This window comes from Sapajus apella, unplaced genomic scaffold (assembly GCF_009761245.1).
Source record: "Sapajus apella isolate SASKATOON/1434 unplaced genomic scaffold, GSC_monkey_1.0 scaffold5, whole genome shotgun sequence".
Taxonomy (NCBI): domain Eukaryota; kingdom Metazoa; phylum Chordata; class Mammalia; order Primates; family Cebidae; genus Sapajus; species Sapajus apella.
The window spans coordinates 42,907,319-42,928,333 of record NW_022436945.1 but is presented as its reverse complement, the minus strand read 5'-3'; the positions used below and the strand labels follow the sequence as shown (position 1 = coordinate 42,928,333).

The window sequence follows — 21,015 nt, the reverse complement described above, 5'->3', positions numbered from 1 at the left end:
CACCTCCCAGAAAGCAGTGTATGCTTTGGGGGTTGTTACCCCAATGCTGGATCGTTACCCCAAACAACATGCTGTGACTTTTCTACCTGCAACAGGTCACCTGTGGGAAATAATCTTGAAAAGCCTATTATATACTTGCAGTTCCAGCAACATAAATTTGGTTTCCTACATTCTTGTACCAATAATAAATAAAGGCATCATGCTTTTTAAAACTTTATTTCAACATAACTATGCTTACAGAAATACACTCATATCGGTTAATAAAATGCAATTTAAGTTTAACTTATTCTACACAATTTGGACCAAAAACTTGGTACATGGTTTAAGATTTTAAAAAAGGATTTGCAATCTGGTTTATTTTTATCTATTACAAATGTATAAAAGATCTTCCATCAAATGCTGCTAAAGAAGGCAGCAAGAACCTTGAGAAATTTACCTTTGGTTTGCCTCAGAAAAATAACACGTATTGCACTGCATAAGTTTATAAAATTGGTGCAACAAAACATTGTTGTAATGTTTCAATGCCAGTTTAGAAAGTTCAATAACTAATGGATATGGAAGGGACTGGGAGCGAACCTATGTACACATGTGAAACTGTAAAAGCTATCTGATTTAGTTAATATTGCATGTAGATTGTAAATCTACACAAACCAAGATTCAGACAATTTCTTCAATCTGAATTAACACTACCTGTCCACTTCATCTGCTGAGGTCAACCAGGAAACTGGGAACACTATAAGTTTTTGTGATTTATGCAAAAAAGAATTAACTTTCTTCCTCAGCTTTTCAGTTCAGAAGTGACAGTATGCTACAGGCAAGGTATTCCTTCCATTGTCAACATTCATAGGGTGACACGCAATGAGGTCTACTTGGGTTTTAATTTGTATCAGCTCTCATATGCCAAAGAGTCTCCAAAGTTTATTACCACATGACTTTAGAAGTGACTCTAAAAAATAAAATGGCCCTTCTTAGAAGACTAGAGCAAAACATCCAGCCATAGTTATAAGCCTTATCGAAAAAAAAAAAAGCAGCCCCTTGTGAATTATACAATAAAAAAAGTAGCCCCAGAATAAAAAGCAGCTCTGAAAACAGAAAAAAAATATAACTTAAAGTATCTGAAAACCAATGTGAATATAGGTTCAAAAGATAGTTAAGAGATTCATTTTTATAAGACTACCTAAGATTAAGGCTTATAATGTATTCTATTATTTCAAGTTTATCACTAGTTACTAAACATCAGTTTACAAATAACATATTCATTTTTTGTTCTTTTATCCAAAGGGAAAATTCTAGCTTAAATTCTATCCAGTGTGGGGGAGGGGGACTAGAAAATAAAAAGATTCAAACAGTTCCATGCAAATATCACATTTTTCAGATGAAAGAACTTCCAACTGGACCAGAAGTTCATACTGCTAATGTACTTTTAATTGAAACAATTTTTAATAAGTACAAATACACGGCGTTAAGGTTCAGAACCTAATATAGGCCTGACAATCAAGTCCTTATTTTCTGGAAGAAGGCCTCAAGTCCAATCAATTTCCAGTAACAATGTTTTTACATATCAATTTAATAATAAGGGGTTTTAATTTCCTTCATGTTTCTGTTTTTAGCATTCTAGTCTTAATGACTAGTTTAGAATTTAGCTCAATTCCCTAGAAGGCAAATGGTTTTTCTTCTACAGTATGAAAGAATCCACAAAAAAAACTCTTCCCCAAACTAACTCCTAATATCCAATCTGTGCTTAAGATGAATCTTTTTCTATACAATGTAAACGGTAAGGTAAAATGTACCCATGAACATTAAAACTAGTCGTTAGAAAGATTTAACTAGCTTTATAATTTAAGTTTTAAAACATAAATATTTGCAGCTTGATCTTCTGTTGACAGTGATTGTCAGAGCCTAGAATTCAACATTTACAATGTTCAATCATGCACACAAAACACACACCATTATTACACAACTTACTCCTCATATCTTAAGAGAAGAATCTTCTGCTTCTTTAAATCTTTGGCCTCCCAGTCAATTCCATGTTCAAACAACTTTTAACTCAAACTTCACTCTCAGATTTTTAACAAGCTCTCCATCCATACACTATTATTCATGCTTTTCCTAATCTTTCCTGTTGTACTGCCAAAATCTGAAACCTGCCTCAAAGAAATCATCAGATTTTTTAAAATGAAATACAAAGTGGTTATTCCAAAACAGAATATGGGAGGTCAGAATTCAAAATTCCCTACTGGGATCATATTTTGTTTTACTGAAATGAATAACTGCTATCAGTAAGAAAAATCCTATATTGGATTCTTTCATACGCTTTGGCAATGAGCCAAAGAACCTACAAAAATGTTTTGGAGTACATGCCCTTTTTCATACAAAGTGCCCCCACAGGAACACCAGGATAGCTGCAATTCATTTGAGGCCTCACCGGTATGTAGAAAGAGGCTATCACAGAGACAGCCAGGACACCCACTAGTTTGTGGAGATCCCTGAGAAAGTATGATTTTTTAAAATCTGGCCTGTACTTGTTTCACCAGCCTTTTTCACTGTATAGGAAAGTTGCAGCTGGTCTGCCAGCACTCACACTACCTCTCATAACCTAGGTTTGCCGCGTAATAGCTATGGCTTTGGAATCTTCCAAGTGATATTCTGTAAAACTTGAAAGAATAATTATGTCTCCTAATTCCAGGTTTGCAGTTTCCAAATATCACTTACAGTTCTTTATTGTAAAGTAGCCACATGGACACCAACCATCTATGAGAAAAGGTTTTCCTCAAACATTTAACACTCTAAAATTGGGAATTAGCTGTACCAAAACACATGAAGAAAAAAAAAATTGATGGTTGGTATTTGAGATAAAAATTTGTTCGATATGGAACCTAGTGGTTTATTTATTGCAAAATCAAAACTGAGAACTGTGAATTTACTACATCCATTCAAAATAAATAAGTTATATGAAATAAAGATTCTGGCATAGATATAAGATGTAAAAATCAAAATCAATGGATTGAACCTGCATGTTTCATTTGCTCACAAACTTGCACACACTATTATTCTGCAAAATAGACAACTGCAGCAAAGAAAAAGAAAACTGCCCTTTTGCAAACAAGTCTAAAAGCATCCCTCCAAAGAGGCCAAAATAAACATGCATATATATATACGTATAAAGTGTTACTGTTTAACACAAATGTTCTATCTAGGAAAATTTTAACTGCATAGGTAAAAAAACAAAAACAGAAACAAAAAAAAAAAAAATGTGCAACATCTTAAGCCATTAAAGCACCAAAATAAAAAACACACCAAAATCATTGTTTTCATGACGATTAACATACACAAATAAAAAATATTGATCAAAACTCAGGATGTCTATGCTTGGACTGATAGAATGTCTATTGCTGGGACAATTTTTCTTCAATGTAAATGTCTTTCCATCTCTAAAAAAAATCTTAAAGTGCTAACTTTATATAAAGCAGGCAAATTATTCAAGTAATTTGCTATTAAGCCAATTTTTTATAGATCTCAATAAAAAACTAAGAATAAACTAAAGTGAAACAGGAAGAGACATGGAGAAAAAAATGACAAGTTGTAGCTGGACAAAGCAATAAAATGCTGCTATACCATCTTAGCCTCATTTCAATTAGACACATAAGCTAACAGATTTAGGTATCTGCTGGTTTAGTAGATTTGCTAAATTTATACATCAACAGGTATACATAAAAAGTCCTAAGGAAAAGAGTGCCACTTAAAAATCAACATCAGAGACTAATTAAAGCAATCTTAAAAGGTTGTCTACTACTATAAATGAATATAAAATGTAATATACCTTACAAACTAAGAACTGAAACCTTGTTCAAAGTTTCATTACTCTTGCCCTTGAGCTGCTTCTTCAAGATAGTACACATTAACCAAATGGCGATTGAGGTGTTTGCTATAATCTTTTCCCTTTCTGAAAGAACGATCACAGAAAATACAAACAAAATCTCCCTTAGCCACTTTGACTGCTAAGGCTTCCTTTGCATTTTTTCTGCTAGATTCTTGTGAAACTGGCCGAGCCCCATGTAATCCAGAATCATCACTACCCTCTGACATGTTGTCACTTAGGTCACTTCCTTCATGGCTGTGGATGCCTTCATCTTCATCAATTTCCTGAGACTCATTTACTGCCATGGTAGCAGGAGGTGATGGTGGTGCAGTTTTAGACACTGCTTCACCACATTCTTCTACTGCTGAGGGGGGAAGCATTGGTGAAACTGGTTCTTGAACTGTTGAGTTTATACCAGGGAGATTCTCTCTTGTGTTCTCATCAGTGTCCATTTCCATTTCACAAACCACAGCGTCAGTCTGATGTTTACCATCTGAACTTTCACCCTCTGGCATATTTAAGTTTTGTCTAGAGGATGAAACATGGGTAGATTCCTCAATATTAGCAGCAAGACCAGGTAGGCTCTCATCTGCCTCTTCTGCTCCTACTTTCTGAAGAGGGGCTTCTTGATTTCCTTCACCTCTGACGAGTAATTTTTGGTCTCTTAATGCCTCTTCTTTTAAATTTTCCTTTGGCAGCAGTGGTGATGGTGGTGACAGATCTTCTGTGCTTATACTTTCCTTTAGAAGCCAGCTATCTTTAACAGGCACTAAGCCAACTTCAATAAGGACTTGCTCCTTCTGTGCTCTTTCACTCTGCATGTTAGACTTTTCCTTTTTATGTTTTCGGAGAGGAGGCTTTTTGGAAACTGGCTCCATGTGAAGGGGAGGCTCTATGGGAGGAGAAGCCTCCTTCTGAACCACCCCGACGGGAGGAGACAGCTCCATCTGAACGGGTTCTTTCTGGACCACCTCTATGGGAGGAGACAGCTCCATCTGAACAGGTTCCTTCTGGACCACCTCTATGGGAGGAGACAGCTCCATCTGAACAGGTTCCTTCTGGACCACCTCTATGGGAGGAGACAGCTCTATGTGAACAGGCTCCTTCTGTACTACCTCCATAGAAGGAGACAGCTCCATCTCAACAGGCTCCTTCTGGACCACCCCCATGGGAGGAGACAGCTCCATTTGAACAGGCTCCTTCTGAACCACCTCAACGGGAGCAGGTTCTTCTTGGGCAACCTCCATCTGAACAGTTTCCACGGGAGCAGGACCCATTTGGGAAACCTCCATCTGAGCAGTCTCCATGGGAGAAGGCAGCTCCATGTGAGCAGGTACCATCTGAGCACCCACGACCTGAGCAGGCTCCACAGGAGGTGGCAGCTCCTTCTGAGCAGGCCCCTCTTGAACCACCTCCATCTGAACAGGCTCGGCATAAGCAGGCTGTATCTGGGCACCCTCCATCTGAGCAGGCTCCATGGGAGGCGGCGGCTCCACCTGAACGGTCCCCTTCTGAACTGCCTCTGTGGGAGCAGGCCCCATCTGGGCAGGCTCCATGTGAGGAGGGTCCATCTGAGCAGGCCCCTTCTCAACAGGTTCCTTCTGAGCAGGCTCCTTCTGAGCAGGCTTGCTGCTTTTCTTACTTGATTTATTTTTCAGAGTTTTCTTCTTTGTACTTTTTTTGATGTAGGTATCTTGCTTTTTATTTTCCTCCACTTTGCTGTCACCCTTTGGCACTTCCTGACTATTATTTTTGGATTTGCTTTCTACCTTCCTTTTCTTTCTTGTTGAAGATTCCTCATCATTCACAGGATCACGTAAAGAATGGGTGTCAGCTTCCAGCTTCCTTTTGCTTTTCTTAGTCTTACAAAATTTTTCTGAAGTGCTTCCAGTATGCACATCCATCTCTTTCATCTCTGTTACCGATTTTCGAGTTCTGGTAGTCACTTGGATCACTGACACATTAGAAGGCTTTTTCTCTTTTGAGACATCTCTTTTCTCCGCTTTTATAGGCTTTTCATTTTTCTTTCCAGCTACATCCCCTTTTACTTTTGTCTGTTCTGTTTCTGTTTTTTCATTGGTAATATTATCAGGCAAGTCAGCCTCTCGTTTTTTGGTTTTCTTTAGTTTCACTTTTGAGACATCCATTGTTTTATTAGGACAAGTAGGATGCTTAGATTTGAAGTGATACTGTAGATTACACTTCTTGGAAGCTGCATAGTCACATACAGGGCAATTGAACTGTCGTGGATTCACATGTAGCTCTACATGTTTTTTGAAGTTACTTCTATCTGCTGTTTTGTAGTCACAATGTGGGCAATTGAGAGGTTTAGGCCCATTGTGAACCTGTCTTGCATGGCGAGTTACTTCATGTTGATTTGAGGCCACATAACTGCACTGATCACATTTAAATGGCTTCTCACCTGAAGGTAAATCAAAAGTATGAAAGAAGGTATAGATTAAGACAAATTTAACATTAAAATATAAGGAACTGTATATGTAAAATGATGACAGACTATTGAAAATGCTGTATCATGCACCTTACATTTACCATATTTATTTGTATAACATTTCTTTATCCTTTTACATTGATTCTCAGAGGAAATCTCAGTCAACCACAAACTTCAAAACAGTTCAAGTTAGAGTCCTCAAGCACTATTAAAGAACAGAGATTCTTTAAGAAATACACAACCATTGGCAAAGTTCAATTGGGCTCTGGATGTTAATTTGAAGGAAAATTATCTATTTTAAATTTTTTTGTGTGTTTAGTTAAAACAAATGCATAATGGAGTAGAAAATAAAATTCTGGCCAGGTGCAGTGGCTCATGGCTATAATCGCAACACTTTGGGGGGCCATGGCAGAAGGCTCACTTGAGCCTAGAAGTTAGGGGAACAACCTGAGCAAAATAAATAAAAACAAAAATTAACTTTGGGAGGCCAGGGTGAGTGGATCCCTTGATGCCAGGAGTTTGAGACCAGCCTGGCCAACACAGTGAAACCCCATCTCTACTAAAAATACAAACAAAATTAGCTGGGCATGGTGCTGCACGCCTGTAATCCCACCTACTTGGAAGGCTGAGACACGAGAATTGCTTTAACTTAGGAGGCAGAGTTTGCAGTGAGCCGAGATCGTACCACTTCACTCCAGCCTAGGCAAAAGTGAGACTGTTTCAAAAAAAAAAAAAAAAGAAAAAAAAAAAAAAAAATCAGCCAGGCATTGGGGAGTGCACCGGTTGTCCTAGCTACTTAGGAGGCCAAGGCAGGAGGACAGCTTCAGCCTAGGAATTTGAAGTAGCAGTATGCTGTGAATGTGCTACTGCACTCCAACCTGGGCAACAGAGCAAGGCCCTGCCACAAAAATAAATCAAATAAAATTCCCAGCCAGGTGCAGTGGCTAACAGCTGTAATCCCAGCACTTTGGGAGGCCAAAGCAGGTGGATCACCTGAGGTCAGGAATTCAAAACCAGCCCAGTGAACATGGTGAAATCCCATCTCCAGACAAAATACAAAAAATTAGCCAGGCATGGTGGCAGATGCCTGTAATCCCAGCTACTTGGGAGGCTGAGGCAGAAGAATTGCTTGAACTCGGGAGGCAGAGGTTACAGTGAGCCGAGATCATGCCACTGCACGACAGCCTGGGCAATGAGAGTGAAAATTCGTCTCAAACAAGCAAACAAATAAATAAATAACATACTTTCCCCACCCTAATTTTCTTGTGGTAAATTTTGAGAAAAACACTCTGGGCTATACTCCCAGATCCTAGGTAAAAGTTTTGAAATTCTGCTTTAGCCTGAGCAAAGGCTTTTTCTTGAAATTTAATCCTTCTGTCCATCATGGTAAGAGCTGAGTAAATTTTCACTTAGCAAACTCCCTGGGCTAGCACTGCTATTTTAAACAAAAATATAGGAAAACTTTCTTGATGTTTCCCCCACCTTTTCTATAAAATGTGTAAAGGAACTAGGTAATGAGAAGTGGCACACAAATAGATATGGTATGTAAAATAAGAAACATCATAATCACTGAAACATACAGAACCAGAACCACCCCCACCCCCAAAATTAAAGGCACAAGAGTAATACATTCTACCTGAATACATACCCATCTAGATCACACTCTAGTAAATATTACCAAATGGTATCCATACCCCACTGGTCCAATGGAATGCATAGTAGAAAAATGGAAATTGACATTTATGAAAATTCATCTCAAACATTCTCAAATTCATTATCAAATCTTACTAAAATTTTTCATAAGGCAAAATCAAACATTAGGCAAAACCATGTAGATGTTAAACTTCACATGATTAGAAAATGCCTGGTAATAAAATAATCACCTTATCCAGGTAGTCAAATTGGATATTCAGCTGACCAGATAATTCTTCTCCATATTGGTCTGCTAAAAGATTTATTAATATGCAAGCTTCTACAACATGCTACATTACTCTATACTTGGTTCTATATTGTCCTCTCCAGTGAATGACTTAAATGGAGACAAACATTTTCTTAACATATGTGGACATAGAACATAGAAAGATAGGTAGCACAAGGCCTAAGAACTTGTTCTAGACAGAGCTAGACTATCTGGGAGATAAAACAATGGGCTCTGCAAGATGCTTACTCTGAGACTTTGAGCAAAGTACTGAAACCTCTCTAGAGTTCAATTTCTTAAAATATAAAATACTCTCTTAAGTGTTGTGAGCTATAATCTAATCTAATCCATGTAAAGTCCTTAACATGGAGCAGAGAGCAAGAATTTTCACTTTTGGAACCAATTGGTAACTCTGAGTATGGATAAATAAAAGAGAAGACTAGGCCAGGCATGGTGGGTCACGCCTGTAATCCCAGAACTTTGGGAGGCATTTTTGTAAAAATACAAAATTTTGGGAAGCATTTTGTAAAAATACAAAAAAAGTTAGCCGAGTGTGGTGGTGTATGCCTATAGTCCCAGCTACTTGGGAGGTTGAGGCAAGAGAATCGCTTGAATCTGGGAGGTGGAGGTTGCTTCGAGCTGAGATTATACCACTGCACTACAGCCTGGGCAACAGCTAGGCTTGTCTCAAAAAAGAAATTAATTAAAAAGGCTGGGCACAGTGGTTCATGCCTGTAATTCCATGGTGAAACCCCATCTCTACTAAAAATACAAAAAATTAGCTGGGCATGGTGGCACACACCTATAATCCCAGCTACTTGGGAAGCTGAGGCAGAAGAATCACTTGAACCTGGGAAGCGAAAGTTGCTGTGAGCTGAGACTGAACCATTGCACTCCAGCCTGGGCAACAGGGCAAGACTCTTTCTCAAAAAGTAAAATAAGGCCAGGTGCAGTGGCTTACACCCGTAATCCCAGCACTTTTGGGAGGCTGAGGTGGGAGGATCACCTGAGGTCAGGAGTTCAAGACCAGCCTGATCAACATAAACTCTGTCTCTACTAAAAATACAAAAAAAATTAGGCAGGTATGGTAGCACATGCCTGTTATCCCAGCTACTTAGAAGGCTGAGGCAGGAGAATCGCTTGAACCTAGGAGGCGGAGGTTGCCATGAGCCATGATAGCGCCACTGCACTCCAACCTGAACAACAAGAGTGAAACTCCTCAAATAAATAAGCAAATAAATAAATACATGGGAAGACTCTTATGTATCCTGTCTTTCTTATGAGTAAATAGATAAGTGGAATTTATCTCTTCTCTTCAAATTTACACTAATAGAATTATAATTAAAATATCATAATTTTATAACCTCTAATGAATAAGGCGATCTATACAGCAAGCATCAAGGTACAAGGTTCTCCCTAAGGAATGGCGAAGGGAAAGGGAGGATACAGAAATTTTTTTTAACAGCTTCTCTTCTTTATAAATCTGCCAGTTGTTTGTTTTATGCCTCCAAAATGAATTTATAGGAGTAAGCAAGTCAAAAGGGGAAGGATTTTTGTAAGCTTTACATATACGTTTCAAAAGCATTCTTCGAAGAATAGTCAGGCATAGTGGCTCACACCCGTAATCCTAGTCCTTTTGGGAGGCTGAGGTGAGGAAGACTGCTTGAGTTAAAGAGTTTTGAGACCAATGTGGACAACCTAGTGAGACCCTGCCTCTACAAAAAAAATTTTTTAATTAGCCAGATGTGGTGGTACAAGCCCACAGCCACCTACTCTAGAGGCTAAGGCAGGAGGATCGCTTGAACCTAGGAGGTCAAGGCTGCAGTGAAAAAAATACAAGCACAAGCCTCTTAAGTGTTTTTAAATTTTTTAAATTAAATCTATTAAAAATAAAAACAAAACAAATATCTAGAGAGAATATCAAAGGAAATTTTTTTTTTTTGAGACTGAGTCTTGCTCAGCTGCCCAGGCTGGAGTGCAGTGGCGTGATCTCGGCTCACTGCAACCACCATCTTCTGAGTTCAAGTGATTCTCTCATCTCAGCCTCCCAAGTAGCTGGGATTACAGGCATCCACCATCACGCCCAGCTAATTTTTGCATTTTAGCACAGACTGGGTTTCATCACGTTGGCCATTCTGTTCTTGAAATCCTGACCTCAGGTGACACGCCCACTTTGGCCTCCCAAAGTGCTAGGATTATAGGCGTGAGCCACTGCGCCCAGCCGGCAGAGAAAATTTTTAAGTAAAAAGTAATGGGGGCATACAATAAATTACCAGCAATAAAATGAAGTTCCAATAATGCAACATAAATAAACCTCAAGAACATTTTACTAAAAAAAGTCCTAAAACTAGGCGCAGTGAATCGTGCCAAGAGGTTTAGGAAGCTGTAGCTGTGCCAACTGCACTCCAGCCTGGGTGACAGAGTGAGAGCCCATCTAAAAGAAAACAAACACACTACAATGTTCTTTGGTAGGACACAGAATATCATCCAGGGAAAAGACTGGGTGTGCTGAGTGAAAAGGGCAAGGTGTTTCTGAGCAGAAGTATTCCACATCTTGTACTTGAGTGATAGTCAACTAGGTGAAGGCATAGTCACTGAGCTGTACACTTAAGACCTGTGCATTTTCAAATTTATAAATTATACCTCAATAAAATATTGTTTTTTAAATTTATTCTACAAAGATTCTCAAACTATTATAATAACTTTCAAACAATCCCAGCTATTTAAGATAGTCCCTTGGCACCGATGTTATCAAAATAAACATATACATTTGGGCACAGTGATTCATGCCTGTAATGCCAACACTTTGAAAGGCTGAGACAAGAGAACTGCTTGAGGCCAGGAGTTTGAGGCCAGCCTGGGCAACAAAGCAAGACCCAGTCTCTATAAAAATAAATAGGATACTTAAATAAAAATCAGCCCGGCGCGGTGGCTCACGCCTGTAATACCACCACTTTGGGAGGCCGAGGCAGATGGGTTACCTGAGGTCAGGAGTTTGAGACCAGTCTGACCAACATGGTGAAACCCCATCTCAAAATAAATAAACAAATAAATAAAAATAATAGTCCCAACAGAGTGCGGTGGCTCACTTCTGTAACCCCAGCCCTCTGGGAGGCTGAGGTGGGTGGATCATGAGGTCAACAGATAGAGACCATCATGGCCAACATGGTGAAACCCCATCACTACAAAAAACACAAAAATTAGCTGGGTGCGGGTGCACACCTGTAGTCCCAGCTACTCAGGATGCTAAGGCAGGAAAATCACTTGAACCCGGGAGGCAAAGGTTGCAGTGAGCCAAGATCCTGCTACTGTACTCCAGCCTGACAATAGAGCGAGACTCCGTATCAAAAAAAAAAAAAAAAAAAAAAAGGCCGGGCACAGTGGTTCACACTTGTAATTCCAGCACTTTGGGAAGCCAAAGGTGGACAGATCACAAGCTCAGGAGTCCAAGACCAGCCCGTTCAATATAGTGAAACCCTGTTTCTACTAAAAAATAAAAATAAAAAAATAAAAAAACTTAGCTGGGGCATGGTGGCTCATGCTTGTAGTCCTAGCTACTCAGGAGGCTGGTGTAGGAGAATCGCTTGAACCTGCTGGGAGGCGGAGGCTGAAGTGAACCGAGATTGTGCCACTGCACTCCAGCTAGAACTCAGGAACCGGAGGTTGCAGTGAGTTGAGATTGCGCCACTGCACTCCAGCTGGGCGACAAGAGCAAAACTCCATCTCAAAAATAATAATAGTCTCCATTAGCTGGAGTGGTGGCACGTGCCAGTAGACCCAGCTACTCGGGAGACTGAGGCAGGAGAATGGCTTGAAGCCCAGGCATTTGAAGTTGCAGTGAGGTGTGATCACACCACTGCATTCCAGCCTGGGCAACAGAGTCCCCGACTCCAAAAACATAAACAGCAACAAAAATTACTTATTTGTGAGCTTTTGTCCTATAATATATAATCTGAAACTCAGTATCTTTGTATTACTAAGATTGGAGACACCAAATACTTGTTTTTAGTAACCAGCATATATACAACAGCTAGTAACTATTACTAGTTCTTAAGACACCATTAAAATACTTGCTATACTGTACCAGCAACTACTAAAAATCATTTTTAAAATATAGCAGGCAAAACTCAAAACATTTTGCAAGCCCAAATACAATTGTTTCAGGCAAAGATTATCAACTGGTATAGAACACTATAAAACAGTGACAAGGCAAAGTATTACTAATTAAGTATGTAGTCTTTCTATACGCAGTGACCCAACATTATATTAATGGATCAACCAAATGTGACTTTAAATGAGACATATCATTTGCAGGAAAGATTATCAAGGATTTAAATTTAATTTCCAGTTTACAATACAAAAGATAGAAGAAAAGTTAAATGACACCATGAGAAAACAAGTGGACATATCCAGAAGGGAGGACATTCTACAAAAAAAAAAAAAAAAGGCATATTTTTTTCAATGCCCTATATTCCCGATCTGTAAAATGGGGATAATAGAACTCATGCAAAACAAAATAGTTATGAAGACTAAAACTAGTTAACTAAAATAAAGCTCTTGGCCAGGAGCGGTAGCTCACGCCTGTAATCCCGGCACTTCGGAAGGCTGAGGCAGGCAAACCACTTGACTTCAGGAGTTCAAGACCATGCTGGCCAACATGGTGAAACCTCATCTCTACTAAAAATACAAAATTAGCCAGGCATGGTGGCACATGGGAGCCTCCCAGCTACTTGGGAGGCTGAAGCAGGAGAATCACTTGAACCCAGAAAACGGAGGTTGCAGTGAGCTGAGATCGTGCCATTGCACTCCAGCCTGGGCAACAAGAGCAAAACTCCGCTACAGAAAAAAAAAAACAGTAATAATAATAATAATAATATAAAGCTCTTAAATATTTTACTAAAAAGCTAGAGTACAACTATGAACAGGACATGATGCCTACCCTCAACGGCTGAGATTGCATCCATGTTACCATCGAGAGAATGAAACCAGAAACAACCAAAAATAATGAAATCAGGTTTCTGGTTAAGTGGCACCACACAATGGCTTAGATTCAGGGAAAAAACGCTCAAAGCACATTAGCATGACAAGCATCTGGGGTCAAGAAAGACTAGCAAGCATACTACACGACACCTTCATAGCTGTTCAAATCAGAACCTGCAATATAATCAAATATTATTATCAAGTCTTATTCCTAACTCATGGTAGCAATGTCCAGTAGATAATGCATATCACACATGTAATCTTAAATTTTCTAGTAGTCATATAACAAAGGTAAAAAGTAAAACAGGTAAAATTTATGTTATTACTTTTTAAAGCCAATGTATTCAATAATTTCACTATATAATCAACTTGAAAAATAAATATTTAACATTCTTTATTTTTTCTCTAACCTGCTTCAGAGAAAGACATTCTTCATACTATTTCAAACTGTGGCCAGGTGTGGTGGCTCACACCTGTAAGCCCAGCACTTTGGAAGGCCAAGATGTGCAGATCACTTGAGGCCAGGAGATCGAGACCAGCCTGGCCAACATGGTGAAACCCCATCTCTACTAAAATTACAAAAATTAGCCCGGGATGGTGGCACATGCCTGTAATCCCATCTACTAGGGAGGCTGAGGCATGAGAATTGCTTAAACCCGGGAGGCAGAGGTTGCAGTGAGCTGAGATCTGTGCCACTGCACTCCAGCCTGGGGGACAGTGCAAGACTCTATCTCAACTAAAGAAAAAAAAAAAAGGAAAACAAAATCTGGTAAGTACATATTCTATAAATATCAATTCAAACTAGCAATGTTTCAAAAGTTTAATAACCACATGTGGTTAGTGGCTACTCAACTGAATAGCACAGATCTAAGATACTTATTAACTTAAGGGAGATGGGTCTACACAGACTTTTGTAAACAGCAAGATTTAAGATACTTTTTCCACGGAGACATACTCTGTAAATCTGTAATCTAATCAGAAGTGGTAGTTGGGTCAGCCGAGGTGGCTCACCCTGTAATCCCAGCTGAGGCAGGAGGATCATGAGGTCAGGAGTTCAAGAACAGCCTGACCAACATGGTAAAACCCTATCTCTACTAAAAATACAAAAATTAGCCAGGCATGGTGGCGCACGCCTGTAATCCACCTACTCAGGAGGCTGAGGCAGGAGAACTACTTGAACCCGGTAGGTGGAGGCTGCAGTGAGCTGACATTGCGCCACTGCACTCCAGCCTTGGAGACAGAGCAAGGCTCAGTCTCAATGAAAAAAAGAAGTGGTAGCTCACCAAGAGTCATCAGAGTTGGAATAAAATAATTACCCATTTGAGCAAGATCACCGATGCTAACATTACTTTTTAACTTGATAATGGGGACTAATTTTTTTTTTTTTTTTTGAGACAGAGTTTTGCTCTTGTTGCCCAGGCTGGAGTGCAATGGCGTGATCTTGGCTCACTGCCACCTCTGCCTCCCAGGTTCAAGCGATTCTCCTGTTTCAGCCTCCTGAGTAACTGGGATTACAGGCAGGCATCACCATGCCCAGCTAATTTTTTATTTTTAATAGAGACAGGGTTTCTCCATGTTGGTCAGGCTGGTCTTGCACTCCCAACCTCAAGTGATCTGCCGGCCTCAACCTCCAAAAGTGTTGGGATTACAGGCATGAGCCACCATACCCAGACAATGGGGTCTAATTCTGAGTGGTGACAGTGATTGTTTCAGTCACTGGCGTGGATGAATCTCTCGTGTTATAGTCCTATACTCTTACTATAGATTAATAAATTGGCATCCTAAATTGTCTATTATTCTCTTTTTCAAGCTAAGCTTTTGCAGTCAGTCCTCAAAAGCTCTACCAAACCTTGAAAGAGAACAAACCTAAATTTCAGGACCTGAAAAGCTAAAAAGGAATCCCTGACACATGCCAATCACATATTATGAATCTCAGCTTTATTCTGTTAGTGGAAATGTGAGAAGTACGGGTTAGGCAGAAAGGATCAATCAGCCTTGGTCTATATTAGTTTAACTTCTGTTGGAGTAACGGAACACTTCAAAGATTTGATAAGAATTAAGGACCCTCCTCCCAGAAATGGCGTACACAAAAATTTCATTCTCAGGAGGTCCACCTTTGGATTCCACGTTAGGAATTCCCGATAGAAAACTGATTTTTAAATTCTAACTTCTAAATTCTATTAAAAATAAATCATAAATAAATGACTCAGTTACAAGTCTAAAAGAATGTCCTTAAAATGGTCATTTACTGAAAATGATAGAAAAGTTCCCATTTCGTACCAACCTGAATGAGTACGCATATGTCTAGTTAGATGAGTCTTCTGAGAACTTGAGTAAGGACAAAGTTCACATTTATATGGGCGTTCTCCTGCAAAATTTCAATGATGAAGAAGGTTTAAATGTCACAAAATAGACCAAACACAATTCTCACTAACAATGCAAAAATATTCAATACTCAATACATTTTAACAAGAATTTTTTTCCCTATTGCTGACAAAAACATCAATTTATCATGTATTTAAAATTAAGTTATTTATTTCAGAAATTATGACATTATTTTGGCTTTGAGAAAAAACAACACTGAGTTTCTGAATTCTCACAGCCCTTTTAATTTTCACAGTGATACTGCATGTTATAACCTTAAGTAGTGAGAAGTGAAAAACTATCTTGATAAGGTAATCAGGCATATGTTTGTTAAATAAGAATAACTTTTTTTTTTGAGTCTCGCTCATTACCCAGGCTGGAGTGCAGTGGCGTGATCTCGGCTCACCGCAACCTCCGCCTCCTGGGTTCAAACAATTCTCCTGCCTCAGCCTCCCAAGTAACTGGGACTACAGGCTCGCACCACCATGCCCAGCTAATTTTTGTATTTTTAGTAGAGACGGGGTTTCATCATGTTGACCAGGATGGTCTCAATCTCTTGACCTCATGATCCACCCGCCTCAGCCTCCCAAAGTGCTGAGATTATAGGCGTGAGCCACCGTACCCGGCCAAGAATACCCTTTAAAAAAATCTACCTGAATTGTCTAATGCTATTAACAGTAGTTTTTTTTGAACCTTGTAAATGATTAATCTACCATTTGAACTTGTTAGCTTAAAGCAACAATACTTTTTGAGTGGGGATGTAGTTGCTTTATGCTAAAAATTCAAGTGGTAGAGTTCCAGACCAGCCTAGGCAACACAGCAAGGCCCCATCTCTAAAAATGTACTTTAAAAACTAGCCTGGGTCTGGCATGATGGCTCGTGCCTGTACTCCCAGCACTTTGGGAGACTGAGTCAGGCGATCACCTGAAAGAGGTCAAGGAGTTCGAGACCAGTCTGACCAACATGGAAAAACCCTGTCTCTACTAAAAATACAAAATTAGTCAGGCATGGTGGCGCATGCCTGTAATTCCAGCTACTCGGGAGGCTGAGGCAGGAGAATCACTTGAACTGGGAGACAGAGGTTGCAGTGAGCCAAGATCGCGCCATTGCACTCCAGCTTGGGCAACAAGAGTGAAACTCCGTCTCAAATAAAAAAAAAAAAAAAAAAAAAGCCAACGTGGGCTGAGTATGGGGATTGTGGCCCTCGCCTGTAACCCTAACACTTTGGGAGGCTAAGACAGGCAGATCGCTTGAGCCCAGGAGTTCAAGACTAGCCTGGGCAACACAGCAAGACCTCCTCTCTTAAAAAAAAAAAAATAGAAAAATTAGCCAGGCGTAGTGGCGCATGTCCCAGCTACTTGGGAGGCTGAGGTGGAAGGATTGCTTGAGCCCAGGAAGGACAAGGCTGGTATGAGCTGTGATTGTCCTATCATGCTCCAGCCTGACTGAAAGTGAGATCCTGTAGACCCAGCACCTGGGAGGCTGAGGCAGGAAGATCACTTGAGCCCAGAGTTTGAGGTTACAGTGAGTTATGATGGCCCCACTGTATTCTAGCCTTGGAAAAAGGGAGATCCTGTCTCTAAAAACATAAAATAGGCCGGGCGCAGTGGCTCAAGCCTGTAATCCCAGCACTTTGGGAGGCCGAGGCGGGTGGATCACGAGGTCAAGAAATCAAGACCATCCTGGTCAACATGGTGAAACCCCATCTCTACTAAAAATACAAAAAATTAGCTGGGCATGGTGGCGTGTGCCTGTAATCCCAGCTACTCAGGAGGCTGAGGCAGGAGAATTGCCTGAACCCAGGAGGCGGAGGTTGCGGTGAGCCGATATTGCGCCATTGCACTCCAGCCTGGGTAACATGAGTGAAACTCCGTCTCAAAAAAAAATAATAATAATAAAATTAAAAAAAAATAAAATAAAAAACAGTAAGTTATAAAGTTAGGCTGGGTGCAGTGGCTCACACCTGTAATCTCAGCACTTTTAGAGGCCAAGGAGGGCAGATTGCCTGAGCTCAGGAGTTCAAAACCAGCCTGGGCAATAGAGTGAAACCCTGTCTCTACTAAAAATAACAAAACATTAGCCAGGCGTGCTGGGGTGTGCCTGTAGTCCCAGCTACTCGAGAGGCTGAGGCAGAAGTGCTTGAACCCGGGAAGCAGAGGTTGCAGTAAGCCGAGATCGTGCCACTGTACTCCAGCCTGGGCGACAGAGTAAGACTTGAAAAATTTAAGAAATAGGTCATCAATTTTCTTCTTATTGTTATGAGATAGGGTCTTGCTCTGTCGCCCAGACTGGAGTACGATGGCGTGAGCATGGCTCCTGCAGTTTCGACCTCCTGGGCTCAATAGATCTTCCAGTCTCCTAAGTAGCTGGGACCACAGATGTGTAAAACCATGCCCCGTTAATGTTGTTGGTTTTTTTTTTTTTGTAGAAACCAGATTTGCCCAGACTGGTCTCAAACTCCTGGGCTGAAACAATCCACCTGTCTTGGCCTCCCAAAGTGCTGGGATTACAGGCATGAGCCACCAGGCCCAAGTAGTCATTAATTTTAAAAAACAAATTCTAAAAGCCACAGGGACTGAAGACTAGAGGCCAGTGATGTAATACTGAAGAATTAAGACTAAAGGTAGGAAATGTATATTCTTTTTAGACATAGCTGTCAACCACAAAACAAGCTTTAAAGAAATGTGTACAATTTGTTTTAATATAGTCTCCAGACACAAGATAATTACGACTTTGGTAAAGTTACTAACACGCCCTGTTTCCCTAGCTACAATTGTGAAAGTTTAAATAATACATGCAGAGCATTTAACACTGTACCTGGCACATAATAAAGCCCTCAATAAATGTCAGCTATCAATTTTGTCTATATAACAAAATACAGAAACAAATGTGTCTAATAAAATAAGGAAAAGATGGTACACAGAAAAAAAGAATAGGGCTGGCGTGGTGGCTCATGCCTGTAATCCCAGCACTTTGGGAGGCAGGCAGATAGTTTGAGCCCAGAAGGTTGAGGCTGCAGTGAGTGGTGATCACACCACTGCACTCCATACAGGGCAACAGAACTGTATGTCTCAAAACAAAATAGACCCTGTCTCAAAACAAACAACAAAAAGGACGATGACAAGTGGGAAAAGAGTTCCTAGTAACTACTCTGCTGTAATTTGCTGGTAGCTATGCATTAGCTGTAAAGAGCTGGTAGCAACAGAATGCCTACCTTTTGACCTGAACAATTAAGGTAGTTTTACGTTAATGGAATTCTGTAAAAAATGATATACAGATAGCCAATAAACACATGAAAAGATGAACATTATCATTAGCCTTGAGGGAAATGCAAATCAAAACCACAATGAGATGAAAACTTCAGGCCGGGCGTGGTGGCTCACACCTGTAATCCAAGCACTTTGGAGGCCAAGGCGGGCGGATCACCTGAGGTCCGGCGTTCAAGACCAGCCTGACCAACATGGTGAAACCCTGTCTTAAAAAATAAATAAAAATAAAAATAAAAATGAAAACTTCATGCCCACTAGGAAAGTATCTGTCATCACAAAGACAGATGCTAACAGTATCACTGCTGAGGATGTGCTGAAATTGGAACCCTCACACGTTGTTGGTGGGATTGTAAAATGGCATGGGTAATTTGGAAAACAGTTTGGCAGTTAACCAAATGTTGCCACTATACTTCCCCACAATCTGACTCTTAGGTATATATCCAAAAGAAACAAAAACATACGTCCACATAAAAACCTAAACATGAATATTCCTAGCAGCATTATTTGGACTGCGTATTATATGATTCCATTTACATGAAATATTCAAAACAGGCCAATTTATAGTGAGCTGTATATGTAAATTGTATCTCATAAAGTTGGAAAAAATTAAATAGCACTGCAGATAAGAAAATTTACTTTTACATTATATTATTATTATTATTATTTGAGACAAGGTTTCACTCTTGTTGCCCAGGCTGGTGTGCGAGGCACGATCTCAGCTCACTGCAACCTCTGCCTCCTAAGTTCAAGCGATTCTCCTGCCTCAGCCTCCAGAGTAGCTAGGGTTACAGGCATGTACCATCACCATCCATGCTCAACTAACTGTATTTTTTTAGTAGAAGCGGGGTTTTTCCATGTTGGTCAGGCTGGTCTGGAACTCCCAACCTCAGGTGATCCACCCGCCTCAGCCTCCCCAAAATGCTGGAATTACAGGCATGAGCCAACACGCCCGGGCTATTTTTTTTTTTTTTTTTGAGACAGTCAGGCTGCAGCGTAATGGCGCGATCTCAGCTCACTGCAACCTCTGCCTCTTGAGTTCAAGCGATTCTCCTACCTCAGCCTCCTGAGAAGCTGGGACTACAGGCCCGTGCCACCATGCCAGGCCCATTTTGTATTTTTAGTAGAGATGGTGTTTCACCATGCCGGCCAGGCTGGTCTTGAACTCTTGACCTCGTGATCTGCCCGCCTCAACCTCCCAAAGTGCTGGGATTACATGCATGAGCCACTGTACCCCGCCTACTCTTAAATTACTTACAACAGATTACTTTATCTGTGTAATTCCACAAACCAGGCATAACTGTTCTAGAAAGCTTAGTTACCTACTGATTTTTCAGTTACACACAGGTAAAGGGTTTTCTTTAAATGTAGATTTTGTGAACCAGTTAAACACAAAACCACTAAATTAAAGAGGTTAGCCTGAATGAAAGTAATCCCCAACCACACCATCACCAAAATAATCAGCTGTAGAATAATGAGACTGCTGTACTTTAAATGCTACTTGTTTTTCGAGATAGAGTCTCACTATGTCTCGCAGGCTGGAGTGCAGTGGTTCTATCTCTACTCACTGCAACCTCCACCTCCCAAGTTCAAGCGATTCTCCTGCCTCAACCACCGAGTGCTAGGATTACAGGTGTGAGCCACCACCAATGGCTATAAATGATGCTTGTATATGACCTTGGGAACATCACTTCAGACTTTTATATCGCAAGTTTTCTCCTCTGTAAACATGATTATCACAGATGCTATTTTCCTCAATGGACTGTTCTGAAGATTAGCACAGAAGACAGCACCTAACACTGGGCACAAGAAACACAAACCCAGTAAGTGAATCAGAAAACTGGGCTACTTAATAATGCAAGTGGAAATAAGAATTCCTGCACACTATCAATTTAAGTGATTCCTGTTTTTTTTTCTCTCTCTACTCTTCTACACCAGATGAGTTTATTTTCCATAATTTTCAGAATTATGCATTTAATAACACCAGAGATACTTTCAGAATTTACATAATCAAAGTATTAACCTTCAATCTACCAAATTGTTTTAAGATGTATACATCACCAAAAAAAAAAAAAAACTTTTTTTTACCAAGACGTAAAAAAAAAGGCCAGGAGTTTGAGACCAGCCTGTCCAACATGGTAAAAATGCATAACTCTGAAAATTATGGAAAATAAAGTCA

At 40.1% G+C, this 21,015-nt stretch overlaps 1 protein-coding gene and 1 long non-coding RNA gene across 4 annotated transcripts in view; one reads left to right on the top strand and one right to left on the bottom strand.

The window, feature by feature from the left end:
* Positions 1-200: 200 nt before the first annotated feature.
* REST (RE1 silencing transcription factor) overlaps positions 201-21,015 on the bottom strand; it is a 26,754-nt gene continuing 5,939 nt past the window's right edge. For 2 of the 3 annotated variants that reach the window (XM_032274308.1, XM_032274309.1), the window contains exons 3-4: positions 15,491-15,574; positions 201-6,281 (exon numbers count right to left, since the gene is read on the bottom strand). In XM_032274308.1, coding sequence (XP_032130199.1) covers positions 3,859-6,281; positions 15,491-15,574 — 2,507 coding nt within the window. In that variant the 3' untranslated portion in view covers positions 201-3,858. The remainder of the gene's footprint in view (positions 6,282-15,490; positions 15,575-21,015) is intronic. The other variant, XM_032274310.1, reaches the window with a different exon arrangement.
* Positions 8,780-17,033, top strand: LOC116548784. The gene is made up of 2 exons (XR_004267538.1): positions 8,780-8,816; positions 16,936-17,033. It is a non-coding gene; the product is annotated as an uncharacterized LOC116548784 (long non-coding RNA).